Genomic DNA, 23,335 nt, shown 5'->3' on the forward strand with positions numbered 1-23,335 from the left:
CTTTTATTTAATAAATAAACGTGTGAAAAAAGACAGAAAACCACACAAAAAAGTAAAAGAACAATACAACACTGACGTCGTTCGCGAACGTCTGACGTTCTGTCCAATCACGTACGAGCAAGCGCTGTTTGATGGACGAGTTGACCAATGGGAGCGCCGCAAGCTTGCGCGCTTTGCAGGGCCTCCCGCCCACAAAGGTCACATGGTACAATTTCGCGGGAAAGTCGCAGAGAAGCGGCAGCTCTGAGGGGAACAACGACAACAGCCGCCGCTCTGAGTTTCTCTTACTTTTTAACTGTTTGTCAGTATTTTTCGACTAAAATGGCTCAGGCCCGCGTTACTGACTACTTTTCCCGCAATAAGAGGGCCGCAGGAGCTCGAAAGGGGCGAAAGGCGAGGGCGGCGGATGGCCCGGTGCTGGTGGAGAAGGACGCCGCCACAGGGCGAAGGGAAACCCGGCTAACCAAAAGCAGAGCTGTCGCTGGTGCTTCGAGACTCTCCACAGAGCCGCTCAGTGGCGTCCATGAGGAGTTTCTGCGGGTGATCGCCGAGGCCGTGGCTGCTGAGCCCGGCGCCGAGAGCGGCAAGGTCGAGCTCCAGCAGCCCGAGGCCGCGACCCCCCGCACGCCGAAGAGGAGCTCCGACGAGGCCGAGTTTGATCTGAGCTCCGCCGTGTTCGCCTCCGCCACAGAGCAGCACAGCACCGCCAAGAAGCGCCTCAGGGTCGGCGGGAAGGAGCAGAGCGGAGCCGCTGCAGCACCAGCAGGAGAACAGAGGAAGAGCACAGCGAGGAAGAAGCTGGAGCTCACAAAAACGGAGCAGGTTAGACTGGGCGCACAAACTGGGAACAGTCACGCTCATACACCTAAAGGGGAAGTTCACCCGCTTTTCTAAATTTCGACCCAGTTCAACCTTAGAGAAGTAAACAAAGTCATTCAGAGTGGTTTGGTGTGAAATGGTTCACTGTACACTCTTAAAGGGTTCTTTAGTAAAGGCAGTGGTTCTGTTTAGGAACCATGAGTACAGCATAGTCATTTGAGAGCCCTTTTTGGTGCTGTATTGAGCCATTGTCTTTCTTAAAGAACCTTTAGATCTTTTAAGAACTTGCAGACTCTGGTGTTTTTAGGTGTGGTGACAAAAGTCTGCAACACACATACAGCTATTTTATTTACTATCCAATCCCACCAATGAATCCACAAGTTTTCTGTGTAGTGTTGATGGTAAAGTAGTGATACATAAGTTTTATTTTGGGACTGTTTTACCTACCAACAACTTTTCATGTAGCTTTTATGTGTTAAACAATACGTTTTAGGACAAAACCTGCTCAAAACTTTAGGAAAACAATGTCTCTGGCATCAAACAGGCTTCAGAAGTGAGCCTTTCACAGCAAACCTCGCTGAATGGCATCTTAATGATTTAAAATGTGCAGGAATTTTGAAAAATGAGTGGGGTTCCCCTTTAACTATAGAGGCTCACAATGGTATACTGGTGTAAGTTCATTTGTTTTAGGGCTGTATGAGAATTTAGACTCCCTGATCAATGAAACCTTAATCGATACCTGAGTTGAACTGGTTTATCTGATTTACAGATCAGGTAAATGGTCAGCAATGTCCAGTGGGGCAGCTTTGCCTTCTTAAAATAAGCTTTGCACCAAAAGCTTTTGGGTCTGTACATTAATCTCACTGATGGACTACAGACCAAGATTGTCCAGTTATCATAAGATTGAGTTTTCCATATGTTGGAGTTGGCAGTGCAGCTGATTATCTAGTACAGTTCTCACATTTCTAGATCAGATGTTTGGAAATTCAGTACAGTAACTGTTCAGACTTATATTCATGTTTAAAACATGTTACATTGTGGTCTCATTGAACAGCCTCTAAACACGAGACCACATTACCATAGAGAACAAAAGGAGTGCCGACTGACCGCAGGCTGGGTGTTAATGCTGGGGTGTAAATTAGGTAAACGATCAGAGGATTCACAGATTCCTGTTATAATCTTTGCACGCAGGCTCCAGACGAAGCCTCGGCCCACACTGACCCTCAGGCTCCTTCACAGGACGTCCATAAAGAATCCAACCGTGAGGTCAATCTTAGCAAAAATAGCTCCCCTGCAGACAAAGCGGGCGGCCACGGCCACAGCAGTCCCAAACAGGCCACCAGGACCAAGGTAGGCTACTTAAAGGAACAGTCCAGCATCTTTCAACATCATTGTCTGTCGTACCTGCAGGGTGTGGTCAGTTGCCACAGATGAGAAGGTGGACGCCTTTCTCTGTAGGTAAAAGAAAGATCAGCGGCTTAAAACACACTTAATTGGACCCAGTGGGAGAAGAATGTGAATGAAACATGTTTTTGTAGATCACTTTGGTGGATATTTCAATGGATTTTTGACAAAAATCATGTAATTTTTGTTGAAACAGTGAGAAACAGGTTGAAGAGTGTAAAAACAAAGGATTATGATGAGGGAAAATCTCTAACATGGCCATTTCAGAGCAGTTAGCACAACATTAGCACCAAAAAAACCCCCAAAAACAGTAATTCTCTATTTTTACCATCATTGTCAGTTGTTTTAAGGAACAGTCAGATGGTTTGAGAACCACAAATTTGAGTTCTTCAGAGGGCTCATAAGAAATGTCTACCACACTGCAAAAAAATGGTATCTTGTCAAGTTAAATTATCTTAATTCTAGACAATATATCTAATTTCTTATTTTGGGATGGGTGTGCACTTATCATAAGATTATTTAGCTCATTTCCAGATTTTCTTACCAGTTTTAAGTAATTTTATTGAGTAAAATTCTCTCACTATACTGGCAGATAACTTAGCTGGTTTCAAGCACATTTCTTACAACGAGGAAATTGTCTGCCAAATTTCCAGTAGCTTTGGAAAGTTTACTTAATAAAATTACTTAAAATAAGTAAAAATGTTTGGAAATAAGTTAGATAATCTTAAAATAAGCTTACCACAATCTCACCAGGAGAAATATTAGATGTATTGACTAGATTTGAGAATTTTAATTGACGATACTAAATTTTGCAGTGTAAAAATATCTAAATGTGTTTTCTGTGTCTTTCTGGAGGAAAGACAATGTAGTAATTTCACATTAAGCTCTGCCTGATTGACAGGGATAGTAGAAAGCCTCAGTAGAAGTGAAGGAAACAGAGCTGCTTTTTTAACTGTGTTGCTTTCGTGTTTGAAAGTTGGATAAAGCCAAAAAAAAAAAGCTCTGGAAAGTCATTTTTCCGCCCTCCTGTGTTGAAGTTTACTGGTTGTCCTCTGGAAGCTTTAACATGGTCCAGCATTTCAAATGTTTCTTCCTGGAGGTCAGCAGCCGTCCTGAAGCTTCAGTTATAAGAGTTTGAAGTCAGTGGGTGATAAATACAGAGAAAACTGTTGAAATTATAATGCGCTGTAGTTAACAGGGCGATTCAGATGGAAGTTGGGTGGAAAAACGGAGGAATGTTGCTTTGGGTCCACTGCAGGGATGTTTCTCTTCCTCCCAGTCGTGTGTTCTCAGTTCTCATTCATCGTCTCTCTTCTTCCAGAAAACCTTCTCCAGAGAAGATGTGGCAGCGCTGAAGTCTCGTCTGCAGAAGCTGAAGAGTCGGTCTGAAAGCGTGACCTCGCCCACTCCTGCCCCGGTGTCCACGCTCGCCGAGCTCAAAGCCAGACTCGACAGCGCCAGAGAGCTTTCGGCCAAAGTCCAGCAGAGAAAAGCTGAACGAGTCGCAGAGGAGGAGAAATCAAAGGAGGAGCAAACAGAAACCCAGCCCGGAGCGGAGGAGGGGTAAGAGGGGTCCTGTTATCATACTGCTGCACATGAACGCTACACTGGGTTTGTGTGAAACTGCTGGCACCCTGTGACAACCCCTGTGGTGTCATTTGGGTTGGCATAATGGCCTAAAACAGGGTCATTAGTTCTGGTCCTGGAGGGTCAGTACAGCACAGTTAGGTGCTTATTCTGCTCAGACACTTGATTCAACTTATCAGTTGAACCAGTTTGGTTCACCAAGAAATCTAATTTACACAATTTCCCCCCCTTAAAGCTAAATGTAGTCAAACAGTCATGACATGTTTAGGGTCTGATGTTTGCCTCTTTAGATTTTCTCTGGAGCTACAAGGCTAATGTAGCCACCAGGTTGTGAAAGTCTGTGCCACCCAAAATCTTTCAGTGACTTGTATCACTTTAGCCTTGTGGCTGCACTGAAGGATTTTGGGTAGCATAGACGTCTGTTACTTGTTAGCTACATTAGCCTTGTAGCACCAGTACAAAACATAAGAAGCAAACTTTAGACACCAAACATGTCTTTGGTAGGTTGACTGTTTTGCTGTAGGGTAAAAATCAGTATGTTTATTATTATTATTATTAGTAGTAGAGTAGGAGTAGTAGTTGTGGTCAGGGTGCCCAATCCTGGTCCTTTTGATTAATTAAGTGACCCTTATTAGTCCCACAACACGGAAATTTCACCTCTGCATTTTAACCCATCCGTGCAGTGAAGCACCACATGCACACTAGTGAACACACCCTAGGGGGCAGTATGGGGCACACTTGCCTAGAGCGGTGGGCAGCCCTATCCACAGCGCCTGGGGAGCCGTTGGGGGTTAGGTGCCTTGCTCAAGGGCACTTCAGTCACGTACTGTCAGCTCAGGGGATCGAACCGGTGACCTTCCAGGACCCGGACCAGGTGTGTTAGATCAGGGTTGTGTTAGGTGACCCAAGGCTGGTTCCCTAACCTCCAGCCCATGACTGCCCCCTGTTTTACCACCCTGCAGAGTTTAGCTCCAACCCTGATCTAACAGACCTATCAGGGCCTTCAGGGGCATCTGACTATGAGCCAGGTGTGTTGGATCTGAACTCTCCAGGGTGGTGGATCTCCAGGACCAGGATTGAGTACCTCTGGTCTAAATCATGTAGCTTATTGTGTTTTTTTTTGTTTTTTTGTTGGTTTGTTTTTTTTCCATAATGAAATAACTGAAGTTCTAAGACTTTCGTTAATAAATATATCCTAAAGGCTTTATAATATTCAGAAAGTTTGATTTTGCAGGACTTTTACATTGTCTTGGCTCTCAGTCTTAGTTACACTGTATTTTTAAGGCTTGTATCTCTTACACATTCGGCGGTGCTGCTTTTCTCATTTCAGAGAGAAGCTTCCTGCTTATCAGCGCTACCACACTCTCGCTCAGGACGTTCCTCCTGGCCTCACCCTGCCATACAAGTACAAGGTTTTGGCTGAGATGTTCCGCAGCATGGACACCATCGTCGGCATGCTCTTCAACCGCTCTGAAACGGTCACCTTCGCTAAGGTCAAACAAGGAGTCCAGGACATGATGCACAAGTAAGAGCAACAGTCTGCCAGTCTTAAAAGGGTCTTCTTTATTTTTCATCTGGGACGTTTTAGAAGTTTTATAATGTGTTTTTGGGCGAATTTGGATTTTTATTGTTTTGTTTTAAACAAGCCTGAAAATGAATCTTTTTAACAAAGGCCTTTCAAAGCAGTTTGTACTGAATTAATGGGGAAAAATGCTCATTCCTATGTCGCTCTTTCCTTGCCAGGCGTTTTGAGGAGACTCACGTAGGACAGATGAAGGCCGTGTACCCGTCTGCCTACACCTTCCGGCAGGAGAAAAACATTCCAAACTTCAGCGCCACAGCAAAGAAATCTGCCTACCAGCTCACTGTGGAGCCTGTCATCGAAGAAGGTAACTGATCTGAGAAAAACGTTTTAAACTGATTTTGAATCAGTCTAGTTGTCTGAATTCTTTCACTCATAAGAGGTTTTGTTCTTCCTCAGAAACAAACGGAGCTCGGCCTGTCCTGTCTGCTACTCGTCTGCTGGAGAGAAGACGCGTGTTCCACCAAAACTTGGTCGAAATTGTGAAGGGACACCATAAGGTTGGTGCTGTGCTTTTACAGTTTCCCATCATATACTGTAAATGTGTCCTGTGCAAAAGTTATTGCACATTTTGTGTCATGTTTTTTTTCCCCCCATATTAAATTTTGGAAATTTTGCACAACGTTCTGCAGAAAAAGTCAGATTTCAGGTTGTTTCTTGGAGAAAACATAACTTGCTTTCACTCATAAAATCAACAAACATGTAATTTGACCAGGAGAGTTTGTTTATGACTGTACATAAAATGCACTGACTGACTTATAAAGACACATTAAACATGAACTAACATCGCTGGTCTGTCCTGCAGGTGTTTCTAGCCACCCTGAACCCTCCTGTGGTCGTCCCAGATGACAAGCTTACTCGCTGGCACCCCAGATTCAGTGTGGATGAGGTGCCAAATATCCAGCCCTGTGATTTGCCTCAGCCTCCACAGACCGGGAAACTGACCACTGCTCAAGAAGTGCTGGATAAAGCTCGCTCACTCATGACCCCTAAGGTAAACATGCTTAGCTTTGGCTTTAAACTACAGCCAGGAGCTTCAGGACAGCAAAGAGAACTTTCCTGAAGTGTTGAACTTCACATTATATTTTGCTAAAACATACAGAAAGGGCTCTGAATGTAAGAGAACACATGCCATGAAGAATTTCAGTTGCATTTTTTTAACACTGTGTTGCTGCAGATACATTCATGCTTGTGTCCAGATGAGACTGCAAACTCTCAAGTCCTTGATCATGTTTTGAAAGGCTTTACAAAATGTTTTGTTTAATTTTCAGATGGAAAAGGCTTTGGCTAATATGGCCTTAAAAACAGCAGAGGCAGCATGTGCAAAAGAGCCGGAGCCCCCAGCGAAACCAGACGTGACCCCTGTACAAACACCCAGTGCTCTCAAAGGGGTCTCCCAGTCTCTGTTGGAAAGGGTATGTATTGCAAACACCAGTCAGTTTAAGTTTAAGTTTTCCAGTTAGAGGTGGGTGTTATGGCAAAAGTGTAATTGCGATACTTCAAGAATTTTTACAGTGCACAACATGCCTGTGTTTTTTCTCACATTTGACAAATTGAAATAAAGCTACATTTTAAAAGTACAAAACCTATGAATAGTTCTGTATTCAACATTTCACATTGAACTAAATCCAGTTAAACAGAATTAAACTCTAATCAAACGTGCAGTTGAGGAGTGTTAGCCCTGATGTCTATAATATGCTCAGAAAAGCATTGACAGTTTATCACAATGACAAATATTGTCATATTGCGCAGCCCTATTTCAGTACACTTGCACACATTGACGATTCTGATCAGTTCTGAGGTTTAAAAGCACGTGACAAGCAGTAAACGAAATGCAGCATTAGTAAGGACATCATGCTCACTGGTCATTCATTGCTGGTCATGTTGGATTTAAATTTCTAAAATGTGAAATCACTCATTTCTTTAATTTCCTTTCACGTTCAGATCCGAGCTAAAGAGGCTCAGAAACTGCAGGCGGCGATGACCAGGAACCCTGAGCAGGAGGAGCGTCTGGCAATGACGTCACGGCTACCAGAGCTGGCCAGGATCCTGAGGAACGTCTTTGTGGCTGAAAAGAAGCCGGCCTTGATCATGGAGATCGCCTGCAATCGCATGATCGCCAGCTATCGCTCTTCTCTCAGCACAGGTGAGCATGATTAGTCTCTCAGACAGTTGTTGACAGTTGTAGTTTACTCTTCATTGCACGAGACTCCATTATAATCAAGGACAATTCCTTTGAGTTGTATTCAGCAAAATCTGTTATCTTTATTTTACTACAACAAATTGCGTTTTAAATGAGTTTGATTACTGATTAGAAATAATTTAGCTGTAAATAACCGAACGGCCTTCTAATTCCAGGGGAAATGGAAAAGCATCTCCGTTTGCTGGCCGAGCTGACGCCCGAGTGGCTCACGATACATCCGATCAGAAAAGATTTCTACCTCAAGCTGAACAAGAATGCGAACATGAACCTGATTTTGGACAAACTGAGTCAGAAGATTAAAGAAGAGGAACGACGCTGAGAACCAAATGAAGAATCTTGGACTTCGTGCTGAACTGTGTGCAATAGTTTTGGAGAATAACTCCATGTTTTTAATCTACAGACTGGCCACAGTGTGGCTTCACTGCCCGTGCTCCGAACACTGGCCTTCGAGTGCTTTAAAAGGAAAATGTTTTATGACAGAATGTGAGAAAGTTTGCTTGAATACTACTTTAGTTTTTTTTTTCTTTTTTTAATAATGAAGCAGGTTTTTGTCCAGTTTGAGCTAAATGCATTATTTTAAGTTGACAGTGGCTGTAAATTTTAAAGACTTGTATAGACGTGGTACACATGACAGTATTTGAGCTTCAAGACCTTAACTGGAATAGCAGCAACAGGTCACTGAATAGTCTTGATCTGCTTAAATGTACAATAAACAAGCTGTTTGAAATGGTTTTCAATAAGTCTTTTAATCAAGACCAAATTACAGCTTTTTGATTTGGAACCGCTTTGGACAACTGCAAGAAATCAATCACATACAAATATAATTATAAAGGCACTGTAAGTAATATTTTCATACTTTGATTTAACAATACATGTTAGGCATGCACACTAATATTGGAGCCAATGGAATCAGAAGACGGCTGTTTTAAACCTCTTAAATTTGACTGATTTCAGTTCAGTACTTGCTGTTTTTATTGTACTTTGGAAGAACAGGAATGTTCAGACATTTCTACTGTGCTAAAATGTCTGAATTGTACTCATTTTACTGCAGATACATTTTACATTTCTATATAATCCGATATTCAGGGTGAATTTAGTTCCATCTTCTACATTTGTGTATTGGCATCAACATAGTAAGTGCATGACTAATACATGGTACTGTCATTGGCCCACAATTCCCATATTAGTGCGTCCCTAATACATATTTTCTACTGCAAAGGTATGAAGTATAATGGAGCGTTCTACTTACCCTAAAGTGGCTTTAAGATATTAAACATGTAATCACACTAATTACACAGGCAGGTCAGACCTCACGACTAATGCCCTCTTTAACTGCTATGCTGTTAAAGTCCCAAAACAAACACAACAGTCCAAAATACAGGGTGATTCAACAAGATTCATCTGATTTCAAAGTACCATATTTTTACAACTGTGAGGTGCCTAGGAACCAATCACATACCAAATGAAAGAGGGGGTCATAGAGTTTCTGACTGTCACCGGAAGATGGCTCCCTTCAGTCTGAGAGGAGATGAGACCCCTGAGCAGAAAACGTTTTACATTCTCCACTTCAATAAGAGTGAATCCGTCATAACTGCAACGTGATTTTTGTCATCAATGAACCTCCAACAGCTCAGAGCGTTCGTCGTTGGTTCCACAACACTGGACGATCTCCGAAATTGCACTGAAAGAGCCGTGAGAACAGTCTGACAGGCTCAATCCAGTGTGGGATGGGTTTGACTATGGCGTTGATGTTGTCTGTACAGCTGGAGGAGGTTCATACTGAGACCTTGTACAATTACATAAACTTTATGCTCATTAAACCATTTACAGTTCACTGCATTGATCTGTAATGATTTACAAGTGAAATAAATCATTTTGAAACCGGATGAATCATCCTGTACAGTACAAACAGATGAACTCGAATCCAGAATCAGGACATTGCTTGTGTAATACTACATGCTACCATTACCGTAATATTTTACTTATTTATATCCCAAATAAAGGGATGAGTAAACAAGGTATTTGGCTGCATACGATATGAACATATTGCTTCTTATTAAGACATGCTGACTATTAAATTTACATTTGAAATGCAACTCAATCATGCATCACTTCACATAGAGAGAGCAAAGGTCCCCTTTAAATAGCACATACAGTCAGGTCAAGTATTTGGACAGTGACAAGTTTTGTAATTTTGCCTCTATACACCACCACAATGGATACGAAATGAAACGGTCAAGATGTGATTGAAGTGTAGACTTTCAGCTTTAATTCAAGAGGCTGAACAAAAAAATACTGCATTAACCGTTTAGGAACTGGAGCCATTTTTACACAGTCCCTCCATCTTCACAGGCTAAAAAGGTGGAAACCACTGAAGTGAACATAGGAACTAAAAGGCCAGTTTAGACTTTGCTAGAAAACATCCAAAAAAGCCTGCCCAGTTCTGGAATAAGATTCTTTGGAGTGATGAAACCGCAGTTAACTAGTACCAGAATGACGGTACGGAGTATGGAGATAACAGTATGGAGAAGCATAGTACATCATCTGGAAACATGGTGGAGGTAGTGTTAAGACATGGGCATATATGGCTGCAAATGGAACTGGGTCACTGGTGTTTTGATGATGTGAGGCAAAATTAAAAAAAGTGTCAGTGTCCAAATACTTGGACCTGACCGTACATGGACCAGCTCAGTGACAATGACAAACGGCTTCTATGACATTTTCAGTTTAAAGAGACAAAACACTTCAGTCTAAGGGATGTGTACTTATTCCCTGCTGTAAACACAGACTTTTTAAGCGGAAATCAGGATGGACTGGTGAGGTAGTATCTGCTCAGTGTTGCACCAAAGAGAAAACAGGGTATGACTTCAGCCTTTCTGCCCCCTTGAGGTCCTTCAGTTCGATCACCACTAAACAGCCCAAAACTTCGGCCTGCTGCTTCTTCATCAGCTCACACGCTGCATACAACGTCCCTGTGCCACAAACAGAATTACAGAACAACAAACAAAGCAAAATCATCAGGTTTTAACCCTTTTGTTGCCAGATGAAGGCTAAAGCAGAGAGCTAATAGCAGGTTTTACAGTGATCTGGCTGTGTGTTTGTGCTGTATTTCTGGGTTGTGTGATGTTAGAGCTGGTTTCTCTCACTCTAGCTAGGGATGGCAGGTTCCTCTGAGTGTTCTGATGTGAATCACGTTGCTATTTTTAACCCTTTGTTTATAATATGAAGGCTAAAAGCAGAGATGTAATATAACAGTAGCGAGTGGGGTTTGGGTGATTTTGGAGCTGGATCTCTGGCTGATGGATGGTCTCAGGTGGACGAAATCACTCTGGATGGTGAAGCAGAATCTAAATGAGTGAAACGTTTCTGTTTTAACCCTTTGTTGGAATATGAAGGTCAAAAATCAGAGCAATAGTATCAGGATTTTGGGTGATTTTCCGAGCCGAATTACTCGCTGATGCTGACGTCACAGCTCAATGACGTCACACTAACTAGTTAGGGGCGGGTCTGCTGAATGTCCTGATATGTGGATCATGTCTGTAGCTTAAACCGTTCTGAAGTTACAAAGACTAGAAGTGACCTGTCGTCCTAAGGGTTAATCCTAATGGTTCTAATGATCTTTTTTTCAGCAGGGCAATAATAATAATAATAATGATAATAATAATAATAATAATATTTAACAACTTCCTATTTAACATAAGACTTTTTATGGTTTAAATAATGACTTTAGAGGTACTCTAAATAATCTAAAAGTAGGCTATGATGCTGAAATTACTGAAACACTATTACCCCACATGGAGAACCACACCGCTAACATCACATCACACAGTGAGTTCTAGATGGATTTTTTTCTAAATTAATTAAGGACAGATTAGATACAGAATTAGATCGGATTCCTCCCTTTTTTCCAATATCCAATCCAGCATCTTACGCTGACAGCACCTAACTGGTACACCTTGTGGGTGTATAATTAAAGACTACAGCTTGTCTTTTTCCATGAACAGTGTGTTTTAGCCATCCTCTTCATCAACAACGTCAGCATCACTGCTGTGCTGACCATGGTCCACCACCCAAATAATACCTGGCCAGTCGTGGTCCTGTGAGGGTCTGTTTCCAGGCTTACGCGTGAATTAAATGACCAAATTACGCAGCAGCAGATGGGCTACAGTCTTTAACTGTAAAACTACAAAAAGCACCTACATGGTATACGATGGCCATTGAGTGAAGGTACCTAATAAACTGGAATATACAGTTTTGTCTTTGTTCTCATACTGAAAAGCTGAAGCACGGTGTATAGACTCACCCCCAGTAGCCAGCAGGTCATCAACGAGTAGAACCTTCTGTCCTGGTTCCACAGCATCCTCCTGAATCTCTGCTTCAGCCTGAAAGACACAGACACAATGAAATTTACCAATCAGGCATAACATTATGACCACCTCCTTGTTTCTACGCTCATTGTCCATTTTATCAGCTCCACTTACTATATAGGTGCACTTTGTAGTTCTACAGTTACAGACTGTAGTCCATCTGTTTCTCTGCATACTTTGTTAGCCCCCTTTTACCCTGTTCTTCAGTGGTCAGGACCCCCATGGACCCTCACAGAGCAGGTACTATTTGGGTGGTGGATCATTCTCAGCACTGCAGTAACACTGATGTGGTGGTGGTGTGTTAATGTGTGTTGTGCTGGTCTGAGTGGATCAGACACAGCAGTGCTGCTGGAGTTTTTAAACACTGTGTCCACTCACTGTCCACTCTATTAGACACTCCTACCTGTCAGTCCACCTTGTAGATGTAAAGTCAGAGACGATAGCTCATCTGCTGCTGCACAGTTTGTGTTGGTCATCCTCTAGTCCTTCATCAGTGGTCACAGGACGCTGCTGGCTGGATATTTTTGGTTGGTGGACTATTCTCAGTCCAGCAGTGACACTGAGGTGTTTAAAAACTCCAGCAGCACTGCTGTGTCTGATCCACTCAGACCAGCACAACACACACTAACACACCACCACCACATCAGTGTTACTGCAGTGCTGAGAATGATCCACCACCCAAATAGTACCTGCTCTGTGAGGGTCCATGGGGGTCCTGACCACTGAAGAACAGGGTAAAAGGGGGCTAACAAAGTATGCAGAGAAACAGATGGACTACAGTCTGTAACTGTAGAACTACAAATGGTTCAACTAACACACACATAACAACCGTAAAGTTCTGTTTGTTTATTTGCAGTCTTTGAACAAATGAACAGCTTTATATATAATTTTGCCCAATACTCTATAAACATGGTACAATGGTAGTGTTGGTTCAGGTGGAGCAAAACACAAGAAATTATGCTTTTATGAACCACAGTAGGGGGCCTTACCGTGCCGTACTCGAGACTGTACGCTACAGACACTGTGGGGCCGGGGAGCTTCCCTTTCTTCCTGACCAGAGCAAAGCCTACTCCTAACCTTTGGGCCAAAAGAGGCCCAAACAGGAAACCTCTGGCATCCAGACCTGCAGCACAAAATAGGTCTTAAAGCACCAATAGTAATAATAATAATAATAATAATAACAATAACAACAGTTGTTGTGCTAAATAAAGTTAAAAAAGGGTAAAAGGGTAAAAATAAAGTTAAACTCAATGTTTTAAATAAAACTGATTGGTGCAGTTTTATATGTCAGAATGGCATTTTATATCCAATTCAGTTAGTCCTGAAATACACTGATAAAGGACTATTATTAAGGAGTTTGTTCCCATTTGCTGCAGTAACAGCCTCTATTCATCTTGGAAGGCTATACACTAGTTTTTGGAACACGGCTGTGAGGATTTGATTGCAGCTATAAGAGCATTAGTGAGGTCAGGTACTGATGTTGGATGGCCAGTTCTGGATCACTCCAACTCATCCCAAAGGTACTGGATGGAGCTCCACCACTCCAGTGAACACAGTTCCACTGCTCCACAGCCCAATGCTGGAGGGCTTTAGGCCCCTGTAGCACACAATTGTGTGAGCTCCTCCTAATGTTTTAAACTGGATTACCAAAGTCAGAGTCTTGTGAAACAGAGTAAAGATTTGTGAAACAAACCAGTAACCCAGAGCCAGATATTTAACAGAGAGCTACCAGAAAACAATATCAGGTACAGTCATTGTGATGAGGCAAACGTGTTGCCCATCACCAGAGGACTGTGTGTGGAATACTTACCTGAACACCTACCTGTAATACTCACCTGTTGTCTGTTTCCTAACACCAGCAGCAAAAGGGAGGCAGAGCAGACGGAGCTCACTCATGAGCGTGCTGCAGGGCCCATGGCTAGCTCATGAGAGGGGTGATGTGTCTACCTAGGGCACAGAAGACAGAGTGAGACAGGCTAGTCAATGCGCGCACTGTATGAAATGTCCCACTGGTAATTTCACGCGTCAAGACCTTGTGAGACGTAATTATGATTTTATTCACCCTTGTTCTTAATCCACTCTTATAGGACAGCAACACCCCTGCAGAGTGGAATGGTTCAGCTCAGGTGATGCAGGGGTGGGGCTAACCCTATAAGAGGCAGGGGAAGGGTTTAGTAGGGGGCTAGCTCGAGGATACTCACCTCAGACTGCGAGGAGACTGAGAAGAAGGAGTAAGAGCTAAGCTAAAAAGAATATAGTCCTGTGGCCTTGCGGCCTGAGACTATTTATACTTACCTGTACTGATCGAGTCGGGTCAACATTTTACCTACCATTTACTTTGTGTTTGTACAGTTTTTCTTTGTGTGTTTCACCTTGTAAATAAATCTCAGTCATTGCAAAGAATCATCCAGAGTCGCCACATCCTCAGCCTGCAACTACATTCCACTACCCATTCAGTCACAAACGACTTCGTGTCTCCTAACGGGGTTCGGGGAAACATCGTCACATTATGGTGGCAGCGGTATCTGGTTCCTTCGATGATCGTCATATTAAAACGACAGCGGAGTCTGGTTCCCACGACGCTCATCGCATCATAGCAGCAGCAGCCTCTACTTTCAATGGCTCTTCTGAGAACCAGGAGGAGCGACAGAGAAGCGGCTGCAGCGATTCACACTGTGGTGACAGTAGTGAGCATGGCAACAGAGAAAAGGCGACAGTGAAGAAGTCAGGCAGGGAAAAACAAACATGGCGGCGTCCATGTAGAGCACGAACGGTGAGAGAAAGGACTCAGAAAACTGTATAAAAAGACTTTTGGTGTAGTTACGAGGCATAGCGGGAGAAAAATGCCTCCTAGAAAAGTGGCAACGAGCTCTCATGCGGAGGAGCAGTATGAGAGCGCGAATGAGCAACGGCAGCAGCCGACGGCGTCAGCTGAAACCACCGCCGGCAGCACAACAGCGAGCATCGAGCAAGTCTGCGAGTTACTCCAGGGCTTCATCGCCGAGCAGAGGAGTAAAGATGAGCTCATACATCGCGAAATGGCAAGACAAGAGCAAAGATGGCGGTCGCTTCAGCATCAGTTTGGACTTTTGCAAGGAGAAGTCCAGAAAAGCCAGCTCGCGGCGAGTTTGGACAGCGCGGGGAGCGAGGAGCAGATTGCGCAACCTCACACACGGATTTTAAGGACTTCACAAACGGCAGTGGCGAGCCAAAGACAGTGGCAGGAGGAGCGACCTACAGCGCAAATGGTATGGCAAGCTCCTAGAATGCCTACTTTGAAAGAGACTGATGACACTGAACACTTTCTGACTACATTCGAACGCTTAGCACAAGCTGCACAGTGGCCTGTAGAGAGCTGGGCACTTCACCTGATTCCTTTGCTAGAAGGCAAAGCAAGAGCAGCTTATGTTGCACTGGACGCTGAGGACGCGTGTGACTATGAAAAAGTAAAGAACGCAGTGCTGAGAAAGTATGAAATTAACAAAGAGACGTATAGGCAGCGTTTCAGAGACTGTGCTGTGAGAGTGGATGACACACCCAGGGAACTGTACACCAGATTGAAGGGACTGTATGAGAAATGAATGACGCCACGTGAGAAAACCAAAGAGCAGATAGGCGACACCATTATCTTGGAACAGTATCTCAAGATGGTGAACCCTGAGCTCCGCAGCTGGATCATCGAACGCAGCCCAACATCAACGGATCAAGCAGTCACACTCGCAGAAGCGTACATCGCAGCCAGACAAGCTGAAGGAAAGTTCCGGCTGGGAGATCTGAGCACGCCACGATACAGCTGTGAACCCGGTAAGTTTGGGGATGGATATGGTAGTGGTTCTAAACCCCAGGTTTTTAGATCATCCACTCAGGGCTACCGGCAAAGCTCAGATAAAATAAAGCCAGAACTTGTAGCATTAAACGCAGTCCAGATAAATTATCAGATGTTCTAACTGTAATCAAGTGGGTCATAAGGCTAACACATGTCCTACGCTTCAGAGTAGTATCAACCAGCTATGTTACACACCTGCAAGGGAAAGAGTTTTAAGCCAAAAGAGTTCAGTAAAGATGTGATTTTAACCGTCAAAGTAGGAGGTAAAAAGCGCAGAGCACTACTAGACACTGGTGCAAGTCAAACGTTAGTGCTAGCTGACTGTCTCCCAGAGTACACAGGAGAGCTCAGAGTTAAATGCATACACGGGGGAGAGCAGATTTACCCAACAGCTGAGGTTAACATCGAGGTTAACGGTCAAACATACTTACTGAATGTGGGTATTTTGCAAGAGATCCTTGGCAGAGATGTACCAGTCCTGGTAGATCTTTTAATTCAGTAGCAAAATAAAGCTGAAGCTATGGTAATGACCCGTGCACAGACTAAAAACACAGAGCAAGAAAGTGCAGCATGAATGAAGGAACTCCCATTCTGTGAAATCACTAGAAAGCATAAATCTAAAGCTGTCAGAAGGCAGGAAAAAGTCAGAGGTACACCCATAGAGGAATGTGTAAAGCCGCTAGAACTAGATGCAGAGGGGTTAATATCTGACATAGCCAAACAGCAAGCAGAAGACCCTACGCTGAAACCTTTGTTTTTAAAATGTACTGAAGCCACAGCTGAAGGTGACAAACAGTTCATTTTAAAAGACAACATTTTATACAGAATTAAGGGTGAGTTTGAACAGCTAGTAGTACCCAAAAACTTAAGGCAGCAAGTACTTAAACTTGCACACTCAAACATATGGGGACAATCAAAACACTAAGCAGGATAGTCACTAGGTTTTACTGGCTGCGTCAATATCAAGATGTGGTAGAATATTGTAAAGCATGTCCTGAATGCCAACTTACAGCCCCTTTGAAAAGTGCAGGCAAAGTTCCCATGATTAACTTGTCTATTGTAGATGTTCCATTTTCATGTATTGCCATGGACATAGCAGGACCTCTTCCAAGAAGAAAGGTCCATTGAGAAAGGTGAAGACAAGGCAGATTGTCAACGCCTTAATCCAACTCATCTCACGGGTAGGAATCCCAAAAGAGATTTTAACGGATCAGGGGTCTAATTTTACGTCCAGGCAGCTCACTGATGTTTTTAAACTACTGGGGGTTAGGGGTATCAGAACCACACCATACCACCCTCAGACTGACGGGCTAACTGAACGCTTCATCCAGACCCTGAAGTCCATGCTACGTCGTTTTGTCTCCGAGGTTGGAGCAGATTGGGACACATGGCTCCCGTATGTCCTGTTTGCATACCGGGAGGTGCCACAAGCATCAACGGGGTTTTCACCATTCCAGCTTCTCTATGGTAGAGAGGTGAGAGGACCGTTAGACGTCCTGAAAGAGGCCTGGGAAGGCAATGACACAGCGCAAAGGCTGAACGTTCTCTCACATGTCCTCAAAATGAGAGAAAAAATGTCAAAGATCACAGAGCTTGTGAGGGACAACATGGAGAAGGCACACCAATGGCAAAAGACATGGTATGACCACACAGCAAAGAACAGAGAGCTCAAGCCAGGTGGGAAAGCTCTGGTTCTTCTGCCAACATCCGATACCAGTCTTTTAGCAAAGTGGCACGGGCCTTATGAGGTGCTCAGAAGGGTCAATCGGACGACCTATGAGTTATCTCTCCCCGACAGGAGAAAAAAGACAGACATTCTACATCAACATGCTGAAGGCATGCAAAGAGGCGGATCACAACAGTTCAGAGCAACTGTGGGTTCGAGCTGTTCAGGACGAGGAAGAAATCACAGAGCAGTACTTCCCAACAGCCAGTGAGAGCAGCTCAGCGCCTGATTTGTCTCACCTCAACAACACACAGCGAGAGGAACTGGAGAGAGCTATCCCTCCAGGACTCTTCAGAGCAGACCCCGGTAGGACAGATGACATCCAGCACAACATCAGACTGCTGAAAGGTGAGCCAATTCGGCAAACCACCTGTCGAGTACCGGCGTGTCTGATCCCAGATCTGAAGAGGAGGTAGAGACTATGCTTCAGATAGGGGTGACAGAGCCTTCAACCAGCGAATGGTGCAGCCCAGTGGTCCTGGTCCCGAAAAAGGATGGTGGACTAAGATTCTGTGTTGATTTCTCAAAATTGAACTCGGTATCAGCTTTTGATCCATATCCAATGCCGAGAGCAGACGAGCTGATTGAAAGACTGGGCAAAGCAAAGTTCTTGTCAACACTAGACCTTTGCAAAGGTTATTGGCAAGTTCCTTTGAGCCCAGAGGCTAAAGAGCTTACAGCTTTTTGTGTACCTTCAGGATTATACCATTTTTCGGTAATGCCTTTCGGGTTGCATGGAGCCGCAGCAACATTCCAAAGGCTGATGGACGGTGTACTGAAGGGTACAGAAGAGTTTGCTGCAGCTTACATAGATGACGTAGTCATCTACAGTGAGACTTGGGAGATGCACGTGTGTCATGTCAGCAAGGTACTACAGCGAATCGGCAAGGCGGGACTGACTGCAAATCCAGCCAAGTGTCACCTGGCAAGAGGTACGGTTTCCTACCTAGGCTACATACTAGGGGGAGGAGTCATCTGCCCACAGGTCGACAAGGTGGAGGCAGTACAGAATAGTCCAGCGCCGAACACAAAACGAAGGGTGCGATCCTTCTTAGGACTGGTCGGTTGGTACCGTCGTTTTATTCCAAACTTCTCCAAAAGAGCAGCAGTTTTAACGGACCTCGTAAAGAAAGACATGCCGCAAAAGGTAAAACGGACTGAAGAGTGTGAAGCAGCATTCCAGGACTTGAAAGACTGCTTATGCACAGAACCGGTTTTACACAGCCCAGACTTTGACAGACCGTTCGTGGTGCAGACGGATGCGTCAGGTTGTGGACTGGGAGCAGTATTGCTGCAGGAGCATGAGAGTGAGCTTAAGCCAATTCTCTATATCAGCCGGAAGTTGTTTCCAAGGGAGCAGAAAGAGGCTTTGGCTGTAAAATGGGCATTAGACTCTCTCAAATATTACCTGTTGGGGACTGAATTCATTCTAGAAACTGACCACAGGTCTTTGCAGTGGATGGCAAAGATGAAAGACACTAATGCCAGGATAACAAGGTGGTATTTGTCGCTGCAACCCTTTAAATTTCAGGTGCGGTACCGGAAGGGAGCGCAGAACACCACCGTGGACTTCCTCTCTCGTCACAATGAGTTGTGACATTGATAAGGGGGGGGTGTGTGATGAGGCAAACGTGTTGCCCATCACCAGAGGACTGTGTGTGTAACTGACGGTGGCTTCGTGTCTCCTAACAGGGTTCGGCGAAGCATCGTCACAGTCATATGTCATTGATAAAATAAATGAATCAAGATAGAGACCAGTGATGGAGCTTGAGTTCAGTCTTACCTACGATCAACTGCACCTCTGGGTGTTTTTGCCTGACATGCTCCTCGAACAGGTCTATAACAGCAGCTAGAGCTTTAGGATCTTTCAGAATGGGGCAGATATCCCTGCAGGGGCAAACATACAACATTAAAGAGGAATTCAACATTTCTGAATAATCCGGTCCTTGAAATATAAACAGAGTCATTCAGAGTGGTTTGGTGTGAAATGGCTCATTGTGGAGGCTCAGATGTCTTTACAGTGGTGGTGATAGGAACCAGGGGTCACCATGACTACAACACAAATATAGGCATATTATTTACTGTCCAAAACCACCAGTGAACCTACACGAGTCTTCTGAGTTTTCACATGTAATGGTGATGATGATTAAAAAAAAAGTCTGAAAAAATAGTTTTCTTTGGGGAATATTTGGCCTTACAACACCCTGCATGCACTCCTTCATCACAAAACTACAGTAAAACAATGTCTGGTGTATCAGGCAGTGAGTTCATAACCATGGCATGTAGTAACTCTGTGTGGGAGCCTTTAGAGGTGGACGTCTGGTTTCTATCACCACCGCTTTAAACAATTCAGACTCTAGAACGGAGCATTTCACACCGAACCACTCTGAATAGCTGTTTACATCGCAATCATTTAATTATGTAGATTTTTTTTTTTGAAAAATGGTGGACTTCCCCTTTACAACCGCCAGTGAACGCTGCACATCACCGTCCTTCCCACGTTAGCGTTACCATTAGCTGCACATTTCTGCTTAAAGGTCATTCGTTTCTAACGACACTGCGAACTAATCCAGATTAATATGATGCACAATCAGGTCACTCACCAAAACAGTATACCTTTGGTGGGAAAATCAGGGAATGGTCTGATTTTCTGGACAACAAGGTCCAGCTTCTCTGAAGAGCTGCCTGCCATGAGTGAAACGCGGACGCTGAGAAGCAGCGCATTGCACAGCAGCCAACAATTCAAAATAAAAGTCCCGCCTTAACAATAAAATTCCCTCACAATCACTTTTAAAAATATATGAAAATTAACTACAAATAAATGTAAAATAAATGTAAAAGTTAAGATTAAACAATAATAAAAATTGACATTGATACTGGTAGGGGTATACATTTATAATAAGGGTGCTCTATGGAATGAGGAAGAAAAAAAAGTGTGTATGTATGTATGTAGACAAGAGTGTCACAGACTTTTTTGTATAATGTTAAGATTTATCTAAAAAACATTTAAACATAAGGCCCAAAGCTATACCAAAAACAATCAATGCACAGATTCTGAGAGGAAATTACACCCAAGCTATTGTTGCTGTAAATAACGTTTTGCTTAGAGTAAGTTCTTATTCGGAATACGTTTAAGAAACTCTATGAAAAATGTAACTTTTGGAAAAAAATACATATATAATGTAATAAACAGACAAACAAATAAAGGAAGATTTTTCATAGTTTGTGTATAAAATACAGTTTTGCACTGTTACTTTATTAACACATTCTTTTGCATTTACAAACAGGTGCAAAAGGTGAAAATATAAATGTGTAAAACTTAGACAATGCTGCATTTCTTGTATTTGTTTATTACGATGTCAAAAAGAGAAAAATAAAAATACAGCAATAGTTTGAAATAATTAAGTTCTTTTAAAAATATTCCCTCCAAAATAAAAAAAGTGATTAAAATCATCATCATGAGTGCAGACAGAATTTTTAGTTTTTCTTTTTTACATTCATGAATGCAGAAGAGATCATCCAGTCTGTGTAGAGATCAGCTGGAGGGTTTAATGTTCTGATCATTTGTGTAGAAGACGCCTCAGTGCGGCCAGTCACACTTCCACGGCTGAGAGGGTGGTGGTTTGAGGCACTTTCCCAGCTGCTTACACCCAGGAGGAGACCAGTTCTGCCAGAAACATACACAAAAACACATTTACATAAGTATATTTACTGTTATTATGAAAGGCCTCCAAGCACAGAGGGGTAATTGAGGAAGATAGATGCACTTGATGTAGCAGAGCTTCCTAATCCTGGTGTTTTAGTCCATCTACACAGCACATATGAGTGTTTTCTGCTCCAACACTGCTGTTTTAACCTTATAAAGGGCTTATAAATGGGCTGATGAGTTTAATCAGGTTTATCAGAGCAAGAAAAATACTGAAATGTGCAGCGATGAGACTCCAGAATCAATCCTGAGGCTGCATCCATAACCATATATATTACTATATTACTAATACTATACTAATGAATGTACTCCTAATCATGCTGTACTGTTCTGTTTAGTGTGGCATTATGCTGTTTTGGAAAACTTAAAACTTTTTTTTTCCATAATTTTGGCTGTATAAGGATGGGTTACGGGAAATCTAAATTCTGGCCAGTTAACATCAGTAAATCTGTTGTGTTTAGATTTGTTTTCTTTCTATGTTGTAAGATTAGATTCTGTATTATTGTGTATGTAAGTATTTACTATGTAACTAGTATGACTGCTAGAGGAATATATCACAATAAATAATAATAAAGTATTAATAATATTATATATAATTATCTATAAAAATGATCATGATTATTATTATTATTATTATTATTATTATTAATAGTAGTAGTATATCACAATAAAGATAAACCGTTGTTGTTGCTAATAGTTTAAACGTTAGTACTACCTACACAGCTAAACAGCTATCTGGGTATCAGTGAATTTACACAGTTTGGAGGCTGTGAATATAAGGATTACTGCCAGTAGAGGCTCTGTGGAGTTTGACATGTCTGTCTATATACACTCCTGTGTATATAAAAGATTTTTAAATATTTTAATTTCATAAACTAGACACCGTATGGCATTTTAAGATGGCAAATTTTCAAGTATTTTTGTATTTTGAACAAGATACTGAGTGTGTCTGCATGCACTTAATAATCCGATAACTGCAGAAAATCAGATTTTGTCAGTAATCCGATCTAGACGTTTACATGCACTCGAGTAATCAGATAATGGGGAAACTACCGGTCTACATGAGTCAGACAGATTTTTGCTTTACAAACAGCCAATAAACTCACAGAAGATGTGATGTAAACGTAACATAAAGGACTCAAACGTCATGCCGCGGCTTTTTTAAAAACATGTTGTTTCATTGTCGCTCCAAAAGTCTTTGGTTGTGTCTCGCGGTAACGCTGCTCGCTTATTTCTCACCTGTTTTCGCAGATATGCAGACTGAGAAATCTGAAAGAAATCAGAGTAAGAGTTCACATGCATTGAAAAATCTGATTACTGAGCCAAAATCCAGCCTCTTTATCGGATTTCTTAATCAGATTTCTAGATTGTAGTGTGCTGTTTACGTGATCATTTGAATAATCAGATCACTCCAGAAAATCCAATTATGATCCGATTATTGACTGCATGTAAACACACTCGCTGACAATATGTTGTTTTTATGCATTTACAGCAGTTTCCTGTTTCTACCTCGAGATTTGAGCACCACTTTTCATTCTGTGTATTAACTTTATCCAGATTCAGATGCAGATTAATTTATTGTCATTCCGAAATATGTTTCTACATAAAGGAAATGAAATGAGGTACTCATGTCCCGTTTGGGTAGCACCAATAATAAATCCAGAAGAAAACACATAAAAACACCATTAAAAATAAAATAGGTAAATAAATCTATAAATATAAATACATGTATAAGCATAAAGCGAGCAGAACGGACAGGAATTAGACCATGAAAATCTACAAGGTGGCCAAGTGGGACCAAATTGCAGCAGTGCCCTAATGTGATCACTCTGGACACTGGAGTTTTCTCTAAAATTAAAAATGAATCTTTTATTCTAGAGCTTCTTAACATCGTACTATTTTTGAAACCTGTGCAGGATTAGCCTATTAGAATAATGTTACATATTTATCTGCAACCACATTGGTTTCATATTAAAAATACTGATTGTAAACTTCGGAAAAGCACTGCATATTAATATTCTATATGCAGGAAAATGGTTTGTGTTGTGTGAATGTGTCTGAGCGTAAAGAGACAAACGACTGTGTGAGTCATGCAGGCCCAGTTTAAGCTAAATG

The 23,335-nt window shown here is 42.5% G+C and overlaps 3 protein-coding genes across 3 annotated transcripts in view; 1 reads left to right on the forward strand and 2 right to left on the reverse strand.

The window, feature by feature from the left end:
* Positions 1-321: 321 nt before the first annotated feature.
* cdt1 (chromatin licensing and DNA replication factor 1) lies at positions 322-8,852 on the forward strand. The gene is made up of 10 exons (XM_036583892.1): positions 322-822; positions 2,011-2,169; positions 3,545-3,786; positions 5,141-5,335; positions 5,554-5,699; positions 5,792-5,892; positions 6,198-6,386; positions 6,664-6,807; positions 7,337-7,538; positions 7,751-8,852. Exons 1-10 carry the CDS (start codon positions 322-324, stop codon positions 7,912-7,914), a joined length of 2,043 nt encoding a protein of 680 aa, XP_036439785.1. The 3' UTR covers positions 7,915-8,852.
* aprt (adenine phosphoribosyltransferase) lies at positions 8,323-20,227 on the reverse strand. Its single transcript, XM_036584430.1, has 5 exons — positions 20,118-20,227; positions 19,298-19,401; positions 12,952-13,085; positions 11,899-11,977; positions 8,323-10,567 (listed from the first exon to the last, which is right to left on the reverse strand). The coding sequence occupies exons 1-5, from the start codon at positions 20,204-20,206 to the stop codon at positions 10,428-10,430; spliced, it is 546 nt and encodes a 181-aa protein (XP_036440323.1). The 5' UTR covers positions 20,207-20,227; the 3' UTR covers positions 8,323-10,427.
* A 668-nt stretch (positions 20,228-20,895) lies between these two features.
* galns (galactosamine (N-acetyl)-6-sulfatase) overlaps positions 20,896-23,335 on the reverse strand; it is a 55,631-nt gene continuing 53,191 nt past the window's right edge. The window contains 1 exon segment of the mRNA XM_036584424.1: positions 20,896-21,181. Within this exon segment, the coding sequence (XP_036440317.1) occupies positions 21,095-21,181 (87 nt within the window). The 3' untranslated portion in view covers positions 20,896-21,094.

This window comes from Colossoma macropomum, unplaced genomic scaffold (genome assembly GCF_904425465.1).
Source record: "Colossoma macropomum unplaced genomic scaffold, Colossoma_macropomum, whole genome shotgun sequence".
NCBI classification, from domain to species: Eukaryota; Metazoa; Chordata; class Actinopteri; order Characiformes; family Serrasalmidae; genus Colossoma; species Colossoma macropomum.